General features: G+C 38.2%; 1 protein-coding gene across 1 annotated transcript; it reads right to left on the bottom strand.

Annotated features, from left to right (window-relative positions):
• Positions 1 to 972: 972 nt before the first annotated feature.
• Positions 973 to 14,221, bottom strand: trim55b (tripartite motif containing 55b). Its single transcript, XM_072657938.1, has 8 exons — positions 14,102 to 14,221; positions 12,595 to 12,764; positions 9,157 to 9,334; positions 7,713 to 7,808; positions 5,592 to 5,825; positions 5,425 to 5,447; positions 4,694 to 4,818; positions 973 to 1,552 (listed from the first exon to the last, which is right to left on the bottom strand). Exons 1-8 carry the CDS (start codon positions 14,219 to 14,221, stop codon positions 1,380 to 1,382), a joined length of 1,119 nt encoding a protein of 372 aa, XP_072514039.1. The 3' UTR covers positions 973 to 1,379.
• Positions 14,222 to 14,325: the final 104 nt, after the last annotated feature.

The following is a 14,325-nucleotide window of genomic DNA, read 5'->3' as shown; positions in this document are numbered from 1 at the left end:
TGAAATGGCAGAGATGGCATTTTTTCTGTAGTAATTGTCTGGGCAATATACCAGGTTTACATCGAGGCCAGATCACATTCTCACCACAAAAGAACCACTGCAGAGTTTGTTTGGAACCACACTGAGAGCACCTGCCCTCGAGGGCCTCGTGCGGTTGTTTTGGTCTAATTCCCGAGTGCAATTACTGTATTCACACCTACCCAAATGAATCAGGCCAAGGATGAAAAGGGTGAACCAGCGTTTGATTTAACCAGACTAAAAAGTGCAGGTGTGCAAACACCCTAAAAGAGCAGAGATGCCTAAAACCTAAAACCCACCAATGTGGAGCACTTTGTCAAATGGTGTTGAGTGCAAAATTTGTGATTACAAGTGTGTATGCCATGGAGGAATGGCGGATCTAATGAATCTCAAATGTGCAAGGAAATTGATCACTACTGGAGCACCAATGGTAGGCTACTTGCCTCACTCATTAAGCTTGACCTGTTAGCATTAGACAGAAATATGTGTAACATGGTCTTGGCTGATTTCAGTTCATTTGCGCTGTCACAGTTCTAGACTATTAATGCATCTCTACTATCGATACTGGACATCATTATCCTGATTATGTTCCTGGATATGTTTTTAAGTTCAGTAACAAAGTAATTCATATTTAACATGATAATATTTAACAATTATATCATGGTTAATTAAGTCTATAAAATATCTTTCAGGCCTGCTCTGTATCAGTGACTGAAAGCAGTTATCTTCTGTGTCGACAACATTAAAAAAATGAGATGAAGAACATGTTCAGAGATGATCATCATGTCATTCATAATCCAAACACTGTGGCAGTGCCAACTTCAGTAAAAATACCACGCAAGAACACTCCCTACGCAGAAAACAACATGACCAATCTTGGAAGGGTTTCCAAAACCATCCATGTTTATATTTAGCCATCCATTCACTGTGTGACATCTCTAAATCAGCTGCTAAAGAAAAAAGCCTTGCAGACAGAAATCTGGCTGTTTGTGTGAAACCTTCTCTATTCTGAAGTGATTTTAAGTCCAAAGTCCTATCAGTATAGGTTCATGTATTTTTTTTACAGTTGTGTACAGATAATTACATCAGATAACCCTATGTGCATATCATCACTGTCATATCAAAACTTTACAACTTTACAACATTACAGGATTTGAAAACACCAGCTAGACATTATGTGAACATGTCATGAAAAACAGACCAATGGAAATGGTCCAGAACTGCTAGGAATACAACCTCATTACATCAATTAGCCTTAAAGAACATTTTGCCATTCCTGGAGATACATGGTTTTGTTACAACAGCAACAATGTGCATGTGTATATTTGTGTGTGTTTAATATGAGTGCTGTTGATCCAGAGCTAAGATGAGCTGGTGGGTTTGAGTGTGCTCGGAGTTGGCTGGGGCAGTGGGGTAGGGGCAAGTAGGGGAGGGAGATCCTCTCCGTCTGCTCCACCTGAAGCGACATTCGGTTCCGTGTGGCCTTCTTCCTCTGCTCCAATTCCATCACCTTCTTCCTCTTCCTCCTCCTCATCTGCAGAAAGGACAACCCAGATGGTTAAAAGTAAGACAACATTCCTGGAAAAGCATGGACATATTCACACAAGTATTTGTGACAGTGCTACCTTGGGAATAATGCCAAATCCCACACATTTTATTCCCTTGATATGATGGTAGCACTTGTCAGGCCTCATCAAATTCTTAAGGTGATACATATAAACTGAGCTGAACAGACCAAAGAATTTGCAAAAAGAAGCTGTTATCACTCATGGCTGGAAGTCTAAGAAATCATAACAGGCCTTGCTCTCTCTGAGCGAACAGATCTCTTAACATCTGTTAGCTGAAGTAACAGAAGTAACTGAATGAACATTCCTCTTCAGGTACGTTAAGCTGTCAGATGCTTGCAGTGGTTCACAGCACTTCATTTGCCTTAAGGGAAGCACAGACGACCCTTCATCCTCCCAGCTTGGGTAGCATTGTGTGATACAGGGCAGTCCAAACTAGAAAGTGACAGTTAGCTATGACAATATTGGGGATACTCAGTTGAATATACTAATATTCTTATTGCTGTTCTTACAGGAAATTAATGTAGGAGTGTTTATATGCTGCTCAAAAGGACCCCTTTCCATGTTAAATGTAAACTTGCAAAGCTTGCCTCGCCCAGTTTTGGATCAGATCCAAATATAAATACACATATTTTGAGCACTAAACAGATACAGAGAGAGATATGGTAATGTCTTACACCCCTACTGCCTAAGCTTTAACCCATCAGCAACTAATTAGACTGAAATACAGACGCTTTGTTGTTGTGCATCTATTGGCTGAAATCGCCCTCGGCACGACAGACCATTTGTTAATTGGTTGACTTTAGTTGACTGAGTGTGTTAGTAAGGAAAACAGACCATCATAGTCATCAGATCATGCTGTCAAAGCACTGCTAGAGGCAAGAAACACAACATGAGGGTACTGGGGCTCCAGGAACCTTTAAGTAACACTGAAAACATTAAATTATGAGGTAAATTCTAAATAAAAATACATTTTAAAAACATATTATGGGATAAAATTTGAAGAAACGTGTGGGCACCCCTGGTCATACTACATGCGTTTTTGATTTTCTAAGTGTAAATAAATCCTCATCTTCTACAGAGAAACACGTCTGTGCAATTTAAAGCATAATAACTCGTAGCTACTAGTAGCTTAATTTTACATGTTGAAAAAAAAATTCACTTTCTAAAAAATAAAAAATAAAAATAAGGAATGAATGAAAAAATGCTCTAAAACATGCAGAAAATGTTAATATTTAAGGTAGTTTCCTGTAGAATTTGTTTACTTATTTGTACTTAAAAAAATCAGCAAAATGTATAATTTTACCAAGGGTGCCCACACTTTTGCAAATGACTGTATCTAATAGTCTATTACATATGCGTATCTATAGACATTGATATACAAATTCAATAAAAGGTTTGTTGTTATAGTGCTAGATTTTAGCCCCCTTCTCCCTCTAAATTGAACATTTCTGCCTTACTTTCTGTAAATACAGATGTAGCATTGACATGGCGTGGGGTGGCACTGTAGTGGAGTTCAGTGTAGAGAGCCCAGAAGTTCCCAGTTAAATACCGGCTTTGTAATCCTAGCTTAAACTGTCTCAATCTTAAACTGCATCACCTATTAAACCCCCCACAATCCCAAGCATGTGTTTAAGTTATGCTGGCCAAACACCAAATGACAGAAATATGTACCATGTACCATAAATCTCTTCTGAGAGTTGCAGCACACTCCTGTCATCTCGATCATTAGGTCTAAGGTGGTCAGGATAGCTGTCTTAACTCTGCCTTTTTGACATTCTGATAAAAGTGTTTAGTGTTGGCTCTTGCAAACTGTGACTAAATATTAGCCACACTAAATATTAGCCATGCAGTGTGTATAGTCATGCATTTCCCTGCTCTGCTGTGGTATAGTAAGAGTGCTGCCTTTCCAATGTCATCTTATTTGTGCTATTGAAGCATGACTATTTTTATTTAAAAAAAAAAAAAAGGAGGACACTGGGGATAGTTAGGATGTTGTGCCTAGGGGGCTTTATGTGGCCAAACAATCCCCTTTCATTTCACCTAGTGTGTCTTACAAGTAAAATATCTAAATTCATTTTACCACCTTTTACATAACGTTTTCAGTGAGTTGCCAAAAAAAATTACTGAACACTTTTCAGTTCTGGTGTGTTTGACAGGCGATAACTGTGAGGGCTACAATGATTTGATTATTGATTTAAAGTGTTATTAGTGTTTTTAAACATTTCAGTATATTTGGTTGCGCATGGTTCCACCAAGACAAAACCAGAGAATTTTGTTTGGATTGTTTGGATGCAGATGCATGTACAAAAGGCAGGGCTTTAAGACTTGTGTTAAAAACTTTAAAAAATGTACACAGAATGGAGAAGCAAATGCTGGCGTGTAATCAATACACAATCCTAAATAAATGCATTTTTTAAATCCCCAAAAGAAGACAAGTCTAGGACAATGGTGCTGTTAATTGCTGTTTTATAATGCTTCTCACTTATGACTGAAATCTTATCGGTTCTTTTTAGTGGATTTCACTGCTTATTACACTTGGCAACAGAAGAGAAGCAAAGGTTTAAGCTGTCAAGGAACCACTCCAGTATAAAAAAAACCAAACAAACAAAAACAAAATGTACTTCTGTAGGACATCTTAGATTAATCATCAGAACTGTGAAAATATTTTGAGTTGTTGAAAGAGCATTATGAGAGAATTGGTATTTCTTGCTCCTGAGCTTCCCCAACAGCCTGGGAGTGTAATTCACATTTTGAACCACACCCAAAGGACACGCTTTCACTTGCATTTCTGGACAAGCTGAGAGAGACAGAACTGTCACTGAAAGTGAGAGAAGCATGTGGACTGGCACAGAGAAGAAATATTTTACACAAATATTTAGACAACACGTTGTCCTGCCTGCTTCACCAAAGTTACATAGTGCAGTTAACAGTGTGCTGAGTCCACAGTAACAGCAAAATTCTCCCTTTTGCTAGTCAACACAACTATGAAGCTGTCATTTTAAGGCAAAAATGCTACATAATGCTGCTTTAACTGAACGCTTTGCAAATCTGCACCGCTTGGACAAGTGAGTTGCCAGCCATCCAGCACTCATTGGCTATAGCTGTACCTTTGATAAAGTCTATGGAGAGTAGGGCCCTGCGCTCCTTTTTGAAGTTCACTGTGTAGTGATCCATGTTCTCATAGCCACGTTCCACTTTCTCCAACGGGGACTCTTTGGAGGCCTCATCAATCCTAGCACACCAGGAAACAAAATTAGCATGGCTGTGACTGTTTTGGGTACTTAGTGTGTATTACTAAGTGTTAAGCGTTAAGTGCGAAATCCATTGATTTTCTGAAAATGCCTGCACAATTCAATGACTGAGATGCAAACAGAGGTTTCGAATAGGCTTGTTGTTGAAACGGTGTTATGTGGATGTTGATCTTTTTATTATGGTGGTGATGGGACACAGTGATGGTGAACCCACACAAGTTATGTGTGTGTATATATTAAGTATATATGTTAATAATGGTGAAATAATAAACTAAAAAAGGTCCTTTGAGGTCTGTTTTGCCTTATGTATCTCTCCAACTTTATCCTTTATGTATCTCTCCAACTTGAATGCATTTAAAGTATATGTTTTAGGCCAAAATAATCATTAACCACAGAGTTCTTTAATGATTACCACAACATTGCACTTTGCAATATCAATATATGCAAACTAGGCTATAGCAAATCTTCCAAAGACTTCCAAAATGATTAAACCATAAATTAAAATATAGCAATAACCATATAGTATCAGGCAGTGTTACTGTGAATAACATGACATCATACAATGTGTGTTAGTTTTATAGACTTACTTTCGTAACAAAGGTTTGGCACTCTGAAAAGTCACACAGAGAATGATTTCAGCACTAAAATTTAAGACATAATAAACTGAAAACACTTCATTGTTAATTAGCCAGTCCAAACACAGTATAATCATGAACAAGTGTAAATCAATTGAACAAGGGTGGGAGTTGCTTACCTGTAAGAAAAGAGCCATCTCAGGTTCATCCATTGTTTGGATCCCTGACTCCACCATCTTGGTCATGCTTTCAAGGTGATCTTCATATTTCCTCTTGAGCCCACGGATGTAGTTCAACTTCTCCTCTTGCTCGGCTGTCACTTTTAGGCCCATCTCCCTCTTTCTCTCCACAAGGAGGGTGTACAGATGGTCAAACTTCTCACATACCTGGGATTTTTGCCTCCTGCCATTCTCCTACAAAACAGGAACTTTCCACTTGAATGGACTATCAAACTGATTGCTAATAATAGAAGTAGGTCATTAATACTGTAGATATGTGACTTTATGCAGCTTTTTCTTTTCCAGTACCAGTATCAATATCAAAATGTTGAGTACCGTTCATTTTAAAACGCGTAATCTTTAATGGCAGCACTACATGTAGGGTGAGCATCCGGCTGTGATGTTCAACCTACACAAACACTCTTTTGTCCCACAATGAAAACACACAGATAACAACTTGACATCATACAGTGTCGCTGAGTGCTGTTTCAGGCTTGGTTTGTTTAATTTTTTTTCCTATCCGATTAAGAATTTTTTGCTGATTTTGCCAGATGCCAATACCCATCCATACGAATACATTATCTCTAATCTTTAACCATGATTCAAGTAGAGTTAATAGCTAGAAACACTCAGCTACAACACTTGACAGGACTATGCAGGTGCTTCAGACCTCTTAGTCATGTAAGCAGAGCAATGTAAACAACCCTACTGAAGCTCGATCCCTGGCAGACGTTGGCCTTTGAATCTGAATGAGATATCGACTTACTGAGATAAAATTTAGTTAAAGCAAGGGGTTTCCAGTGTTAGTGGTTAAGTAAGTAAGAATATGGTCTTCAAATATTATCCAAACCCTGGCAGCATGATGCCCTCACAACTAGCAGTACTGTATTGCCTTGCCACACATCATCCAAACAACACTATTATTCAGAAACTCCACAAAAAAGGTGACAGTATGAGATAATAAAATGGAGAGACTGTAAAAGTAAATATGGCATAGCCTATGAAAACCTCAATATTATTGTAATTATAGTAGTCTTTGAAATGTTGGAATTCATTAATTGTGTTGGACAAGGCTGTATGTAGCTTTGGGTTGACTTGGATGAGCATTCTAGGCCCAGTGTTTCAAAGGAATATATACTGTATATACCACATTTCTTAGCTTAGCTGGTCTTCTTAGTAAGTATTACTGTTTTGAATGTAATTCATGTAGGTTGATTTGTCACATACATAGTTATACACAGTACAACATAAGATAAGAAGATACAGCGTGTCAGACAGTGTCAAACAATAACCTAAATTATGTAAAGTATATAATGGATACAGAGATAATAACACATCAATAAATAATACATTTACTAGATTGTTTTAGTGAGGAGAACAAACCAAACTCCCCACAGGACGAGACCAGAGTGAGGATCAAACCCACAACTCTGTTGAAACAAACTGATGAAAAAGATCAATAGCTGCTTGACCTGACACCTCCATAAATTAATTCAATTTATATTTTAATACCTCATTTATTATGACATGACAGTTAAAACACAGGTTTGTAATGTTTGTTTATGTGTGTGCCTGGTGGTTATGATTAGGGGCGTTAAAGTTTATTATATTAACCAGTGTGCCATCATGATGTTTTGTATTGTAGAACCTCAAAATAGTAGAACATTGCAAGAATCAAAGCCCCGGTTAACATGGTGATATATTCAGTGACTCTCAGAACTGTAGAAGGAAACAGAAAAACACTATCTAGAATTAATCAACAGTAAAGAAATAGCAAACATATAAAAAAAAAACTTGACAGGCTCTTATTTGCCCTTGACTGTCTCACCTTCAATCTTACTTACGTCGGATTGTGGTCAGCCATATGCGCAATCGTGACAGCTCACTTTTGTTTGCTTGTCAGTCACAGAGCCTCTGAGGAAGCGGCAGTGGGGGCCTGGAAGTGCTCCAGCTTCCTACCTGCCTGTCTCATTAGCTCTAGCGCAATTTTGTCTATGGGGCCGTTCTCATTCTCCCCATCAATAACCTGGCTTTCCTCACCGGCTTTATCAGAGGGACTGACCCACACACTGGGCAACTCACCTCTATAGCCCGGCAGGTCTCCTCCAGCTGACTGATGATGCCCTGTATCCTGTCATTGTTGCCCACCATCATCGCTATACCGTCCGACAGCTCTGTCTGAGGATGATGGCACACATGAGCAATAAGGCAGGCTAACTTGAATGCGTGTACACTACCTGTCAAAAGTGTGGGTACAACAGGGTTGTTTTGAATAAATTAACATTATTTAATAGAGTAACATAGTGTGAATGAAAGTCTAATCAGGTGCATTTTGAAGTCAACATTATTACACGTACATTTTTGTAATAATATCTAAAAAAACAAATTCACACATAAATAATAAAAAAGATGTGTTGTTAATGTTAAACCTGCAAATGCATTTTATGATCTGGTTATACAGTGGAGAGCAAAAGCAGTCACAGTTTCAATTACTGTGAATAATTACATAAATAAAAGATGAAGTGATCTCCAAAATTCAACAGTCTAAGCAAAACTAGTGTGTTGTTTTTGTTTTGCACAGTTTTAGAGTAGGAAAAAAGGTAGGAAGCACCATGCAGAAGTTTGGGCACTCTAAGACTCGAGCTCTTAGATAACTTTTACCAAGGTATTAGACATTAAGTGGCTTGTTAAGACTAAATATTTGTACTTCTCAAACCTTCACAGAACAATCAATTGCCATGAGCTCATCTAAGCAGCTGCCAAGCACTCTTGTAATGCCCACAAAAGCAAGAGAAGTCTATAGGAAATTGTCAATGTATTTTCAGGTAGCTGTTTCCCAGTTTGTAATGCCAAATGGCAGTTAACAGGAATAGTGGAGTAGAGGTCTGGAGGACCAAGAGAACTTACAGAGAGAACTGCTAGTAGGATTACAAAAAACCCTGTTTGGCTGCAAAAGACCTTTAGGAAGATGAAGGTGGTGCACTGTTCTACTGTTCAGTGACACCCAGCACAAATATGACCTTCATGGAAGAGACATCAAAAGAAAATATCTTCTGCATTCTCACCACAGAATTCAGTGTCTAAGGTAATCAACAATAAACATCTAGTTTGTTTTGCAGCCAGTGGCACAGGGAAACATTTCACAGAGGAAAAGGCTGCATTTAATTAAATAACAGCAAATAGTCAGTTAAGACTGTCTGCAAGATAGAAGATGAAACGCTGAAGAGAAATGGCTTGTACATCAGGATAATAATCCTAAACATCCACATTGGAGTACCTCAAGAGGCGCAAGCAAAAGGTTTTGCCTTTGGTTCTCACAGTCCTTTGACCTAAACATGCAAGACAGCTTAAGTATCTCACAGAACTAGAAGCTTTTTGCTATGAGTAATAGTGGACAACAAGAATTGACTTGACAACAAGCTTATACCTGCCAAAAGAAGGGCTACTAAATACTGGCATGACACTGGCATCAAGGGTATTGATAGGGCGGTTGTTACCACATACGGAGCAAAGTAAAAGTTTGTACCTTTTGAGTTTGATATACGCTTTCCAGGGGCGCCACTTCACAGTCCTTGTGAGCTCCAAAAACCTTGCACATGGAGCAGGTAGGTACGGCACACGTCACACAGTAGATGTTTATCTTCTCATCCTCATGCACCTCACACATGGGCTGGTCATCAGTCCTCTGTGGAGCAGGTTTGCTGCTGTGGAACATCAATAAGGCACTTATTAAACCGTAAGCCAAAAGGTGACCTGCCTAATCAAAATGTGTACCCTTCGTGCTCTGCTATGGAATCGGCAAGCAGAGAATTCCCTCTGTGCCGTCAGGTAAGAGCAGAAGCATTAATCGCACTGTGTTTATCTGATTGGGGGGTGGGTTGTGGCTTGCATGCAGTTGGGATGCCCTCAAGTCTTAACCACAGAAGGTAGTTACAATTTCATCTTTGATCTTGAGCCTTTTGCTCTTTAGAAGCTTTAATTCTCAATCCACTCAAGGTTGTAGTAATGTAGTGACCTACCATGGCTGTATGTCTTTACTACAGAGAACTAAAGAGTTTAGTTTTGTCTCTGTGTCATATCAATGACCTGCAGCTAATTTTTTCACAAGAACATGCAAGCAAGAACATATATCTTCCATCCTGGCATCTCTTCATGCATTCTGGCATCTGGTCTAATGTACGTTGTAGAATTGATTGATTTAAGGATTTTGCTGTTTGTTTATAGGTCACTGAATGGTCTGGCTTCTATTATCAACGTTGCTCAGATCAAATTTTTATTCTTTGGCTTTTAATTCTGTATGAGCACTGCTGTTATTTTTATGTTTATGTTCTATTTTATGCCAAGTTATGTTGTTATATTGGGTTTTTGTGTGTGATCTGTCATGTCTCTTGGCCTTTGCTATATTCAATGGCCTGTATTTTGGTCAACATTTGCTGGTTTTAAATGTGCTCTATAAATAAAATTGACATTGACATTGACCTCTGTTATGATTGGCTACCCAGTCCAGTACTGAAACATTGTTTATTACTTGAATGAAGCAGTAAGGTAGGCAGGCTGATATTTGTAAATATATTTAGATTTTTGTAACCTCACAAAAATAACAAAAGGATAATGATCTGATTGTACAGTTTACGTTTCATATATGCGCTTTTAGTTGGGGAGTGAATGTACCTTTTAAGGCTATTAGCACTATTACTTGTTTTTTAGAATTTGATTTTATGTTACAATTTGTAACCTTTTCTTATCCATTCTAAATAAGCAGACTGTTTATGGCTTCTTTTCTGACTAGCTGTCCAGTATATGGCACCATTCATAAGGTGGATATGGACTGAAACACTCCATATGACTATAAAGGGAACAGGCAGAGCTAAACTACTGTAGGCCGAAGGGGTGGCCATACATGGGCTGCATGAACTAAGGCGTGAACACTGTTTAAACATTTGACAATATTTATCAATAAATACTATATCTTAGAAAGGGGATTTATTCCAAAGAAACAAAGGAATTCAGTAGTACTATACCTGAACAGTAAGCATTTCACAAACTGCAGAATATTTTTATATATAAATATCGGCTATGGACACTTTAAAACCCTCAGTTCTGGCAAAAATGAGTGTTGTGTCCAAGCTGTATTTTCTACTGTAAGTGAGAGCATAGGAAAATACAGAATATGCAATATCACACCAGTTGTCAACTATTCACGTTAGTAAATAAGAAGATGCATTTTAATTGAGCATTTTTGTAATACATTTTAAGAGTAATCAAGATTTTCTGACAACCACAGAGCAGTTCAGACTACTGTCAGGTCACATAGCATGATCCTCTCAAATGCTTCATCTCTTCATCTTATTTAGAAAGAGTGTTGACTCATAAATAAAGCCAAACCGAGTGGCAGCCTGAAAGCGCTGTATGTGGGCTAAATTGTATGGCCCAGGGGATTTCTGTTCTTAAAAGCGATGTGTTTTGCTCTCAAGTTTTTGAGGAAGGGAAAAAAGCAAGAAAAACACTCTTTTGAACACTGCATTAAAAGCAGTAGAACACAATATCCACTGAGTTTGCATAGCAAATCTGTCTAAGGGAAGGATGGTCACCCTGAGGGTTTGTGAAAACTCACTTCTTACAAACGGAACGGGACCAAATCTTTTCATAGAACCGGCAGTAAGAAAATATATTTCCATAAATGTTTTTATTTAGCAGCTAAAACAGATTTAAAACAGTTACTGGTTTTAATGGTACTGTGTGGAAATGTCAGTGTGGAAATAAACTGCTTACACTCTTGTAAACATACATATGACTCCAGGAAACACTTTATTTGCGCATAAATAAAGTGCTTGCTCTGAAGAACCATCTTGTCTTATTTTTTAACAGTGTTCTGCTGCAGTTCTGCTCCCCGTTAAGCACATGCCAGAAAACACATTTGCATGAACAGTAGTAGTTCAGATGAATTCATATAGGTTGCAATTATAGATATAGAGATTTTTTGGTGTCTGTATGCTATAAAATACAGTGTACAAACATATACAGTATTGAGCAAATCTCTCAGGCATCCAAAAAATGGCAGAAATCTACACTACACTATATGGACAAAAGTATAGGGACACCTGCTTATTCATTGTTTTTTCCGAATTCAAGCGTTATAAAAAGAGTTTCTCCTGCTTTTGTTGGAGTAACAGTCTCTACTGTTGAGGGAAGGCTTTCTACTATTTGATTGCATTCAGTGACAAGAGCTAAACGAGGTCAGGAGTAAAAAGTATTGGATGGAGCACCATCATTCCAGAAAACACAGTTCCACTGCTCCACAGCTCAATGCTGGGGAGCTCAATGCTTTATACCCTTCTAGTCTACACCTGGCATTAGGCATGGTGCCAACAGGTTCATGTACATAAACATGGACATAAAGCGTATTAAGGATTAAGGAGTGTTTAAGGATATTTTCTGAGTAAACACTGAAGCACTTTTGTAAGTTGCTCTGGATAAGACGCTTTAATTGTAAATGTAAATGTTTATCTGCATCAGGGAGTCATCTTCTATTGGCAATACTTCACTACAGGGACTAGACAAGCTGGGTATGTGCATTTGCACATGTGTGCCAGCAATGGGTGCAACATAAAGTAGTTGAATGCATTCATTAGAAAGGGTGTCCTTTGGATATGTAGTGTAGGTACTGGATCAAAAAAACATGTATGTATTCTGATATTATTCTTTGAATATCTAAAGGTTTTGAATTGTTTCTCCTGCTTAGACCTTTGCACAAATACCGTAAATATTTTGTACCATAACGCTAAAAACTGACAGTAGTGGTCATTATCATTGCTGTAAATTCTATCAGAACCTTTTTCATTAATGTTTTTCATGCAGTACTTGATTCCCAGGGGCACTGAAACATTACACCTAGATGCTCTGGTCATGTGGTAAGGACATCTTGTTTTCAGTTTCCAAACTTGTCCACTTAAATCACTCTGACCTGGTGGATTCCTGTTTGTACATGTCAATGATGTTTTCCACTAAGAGATTCCTCTGCAGGCCGTAAACTCCATGTCGATCCAGCACAACCTCGTGCCTGCAGGAGGGGCACCTGAAACGGCCTCCTGAAGTCACTGTGCCTCCTCTGGTGGGAAGGTAAGGGTTAGAGGCCTGGGTAGGGGGCAAGGAATGGAGTAAATAAATGTTAACTGACACTGCATTCCCCATGACTTACAAAACACTGTTTGCAATGCTGCGGAGAAAGGGTTGAATACTTTGTGCTGGGCAGTATTGATGAAATTTAATATCATAACTGAAGATTTCCATTAATAAAGTTAATGAACTGACAAAGCAGTCATAACTTGTTTTGCCTGATTTCATCTGTGTAATACCAGTTTAAACCTTATATACCAGCAAGGTAGTCAGGACACTGCTACATAATGGTGTTATAGACATGATGCTAAACAATCCATCAGTGCTTTAAATGTATAGCAAGAAATTTTGAATTTGACTCTAAAAAGGTAGTTAATTATAACTAGATAAAAAGTAGATGGTAAAATAGTGATAAGTCTTTCACAAACACATAAATATTAAAGGGCCCATATCCTACATTTCATATATTCATTGAGATGTGCGTTCTTTTATGTGCCAAAAACATTAACACTTCACTTTTACCATTTGACCATTTTTAAACCTCTCCATCCTCTACAACAGTTACTGTACCTTTAAGGCTGATATATGTAAATGATCTCTGCTCTGAATGGTCGGCTGGTGCGCCTCATTCAAAAGGAATTCCAGGCTGAAAAACAGCTTATAACTTTAGCATGGGTGTTATGGGGTGGGTGGAGAGAAACTGCTCTGCCCCCTCATGCTAAAAGTAGGCTGAATGGGAAATTGTAATGGGAAATATTTATTTTCATGAAATCACGAAAATGGATATGAACCCTTTAAGAAACGAAAATCAAAAATCAATTGACATCATGCGACAATTCAGTTTTATTCTTGTGGACCTTTAGGTTTTATAATGTACAGTTTGAGTCATTCACAGGAGACCTACAGTGTTGGTCACTGAAAACAGTTTTAGCCCTGACGTTTTAGCAGTTAAGACCTGTTGGGGTTTCCGGCCCTGATGGACTGCTGAGCTGCTGCAACCCTAGGGGACTGCAATCTAGCACAATTTAGTGATGTTAAACCCATCAGTTAATTAGTAACTTTGATAAGTGTGTCTAAACACGGTAACTGGGAACCAATAATATATTATATGACATGATAAAAAAATTAAATATCTTCCAAAGTGTGAAAACTGCACAAAGATGAGCCAAGGTTAAACACTGGTATCCTACATTAAACCCTGTGTTATGGACCATAACACACTTGTTATATTAATCAACAAACCCAGGAATAGCCTAAATCTATTAAAATCCATATGTGTATTTAAATAAACTGGATACTAGCTTTAAAGAAATAAAGAAAAGAAAAGAAAAAAGAAAGAAAAGAAAATAAAGTACCTGAAATATGTCATTCGCACATTTCCGGCAGAGGTTATGTTGGCATGGAAGAATCACTACTGGCTTTGTAAATATTTCCAAGCAAATAGGACAGATCAGCTGCTTCTCCAAACTGTCCATGTTTGGACGAGAAACGAGATAAGCAACACACAAGGGAAAATAAAGAGACTACTGATTATGTCGGTATTATCCAGTTATCAGGTCTCCCGGTGGCTCTGTCGTGG

The sequence above is a fragment of the Salminus brasiliensis genome, chromosome 1 (genome assembly GCF_030463535.1).
Source record: "Salminus brasiliensis chromosome 1, fSalBra1.hap2, whole genome shotgun sequence".
NCBI lineage: Eukaryota > Metazoa > Chordata > Actinopteri > Characiformes > Bryconidae > Salminus > Salminus brasiliensis.
This window is presented reverse-complemented; position numbering and strand designations above follow the sequence as displayed.

Coding starts and splice junctions, on each gene's coding strand:
- trim55b (XM_072657938.1), bottom strand. CDS start 14,221: ATGGACAGTTTGGAGAAGCAGCTGATCTGTCCTATTTGCTTGGAAATA. Junction 7,809..9,156: donor GCGTATATCAAACTCAAAAG/GTACAAACTTTT, acceptor CATCATCCTCAG/ACAGAGCTGTCGGACGGTAT. Junction 1,553..4,693: donor CTCCATAGACTTTATCAAAG/GTACAGCTATAG, acceptor TCCTTTCTGCAG/ATGAGGAGGAGGAAGAGGAA.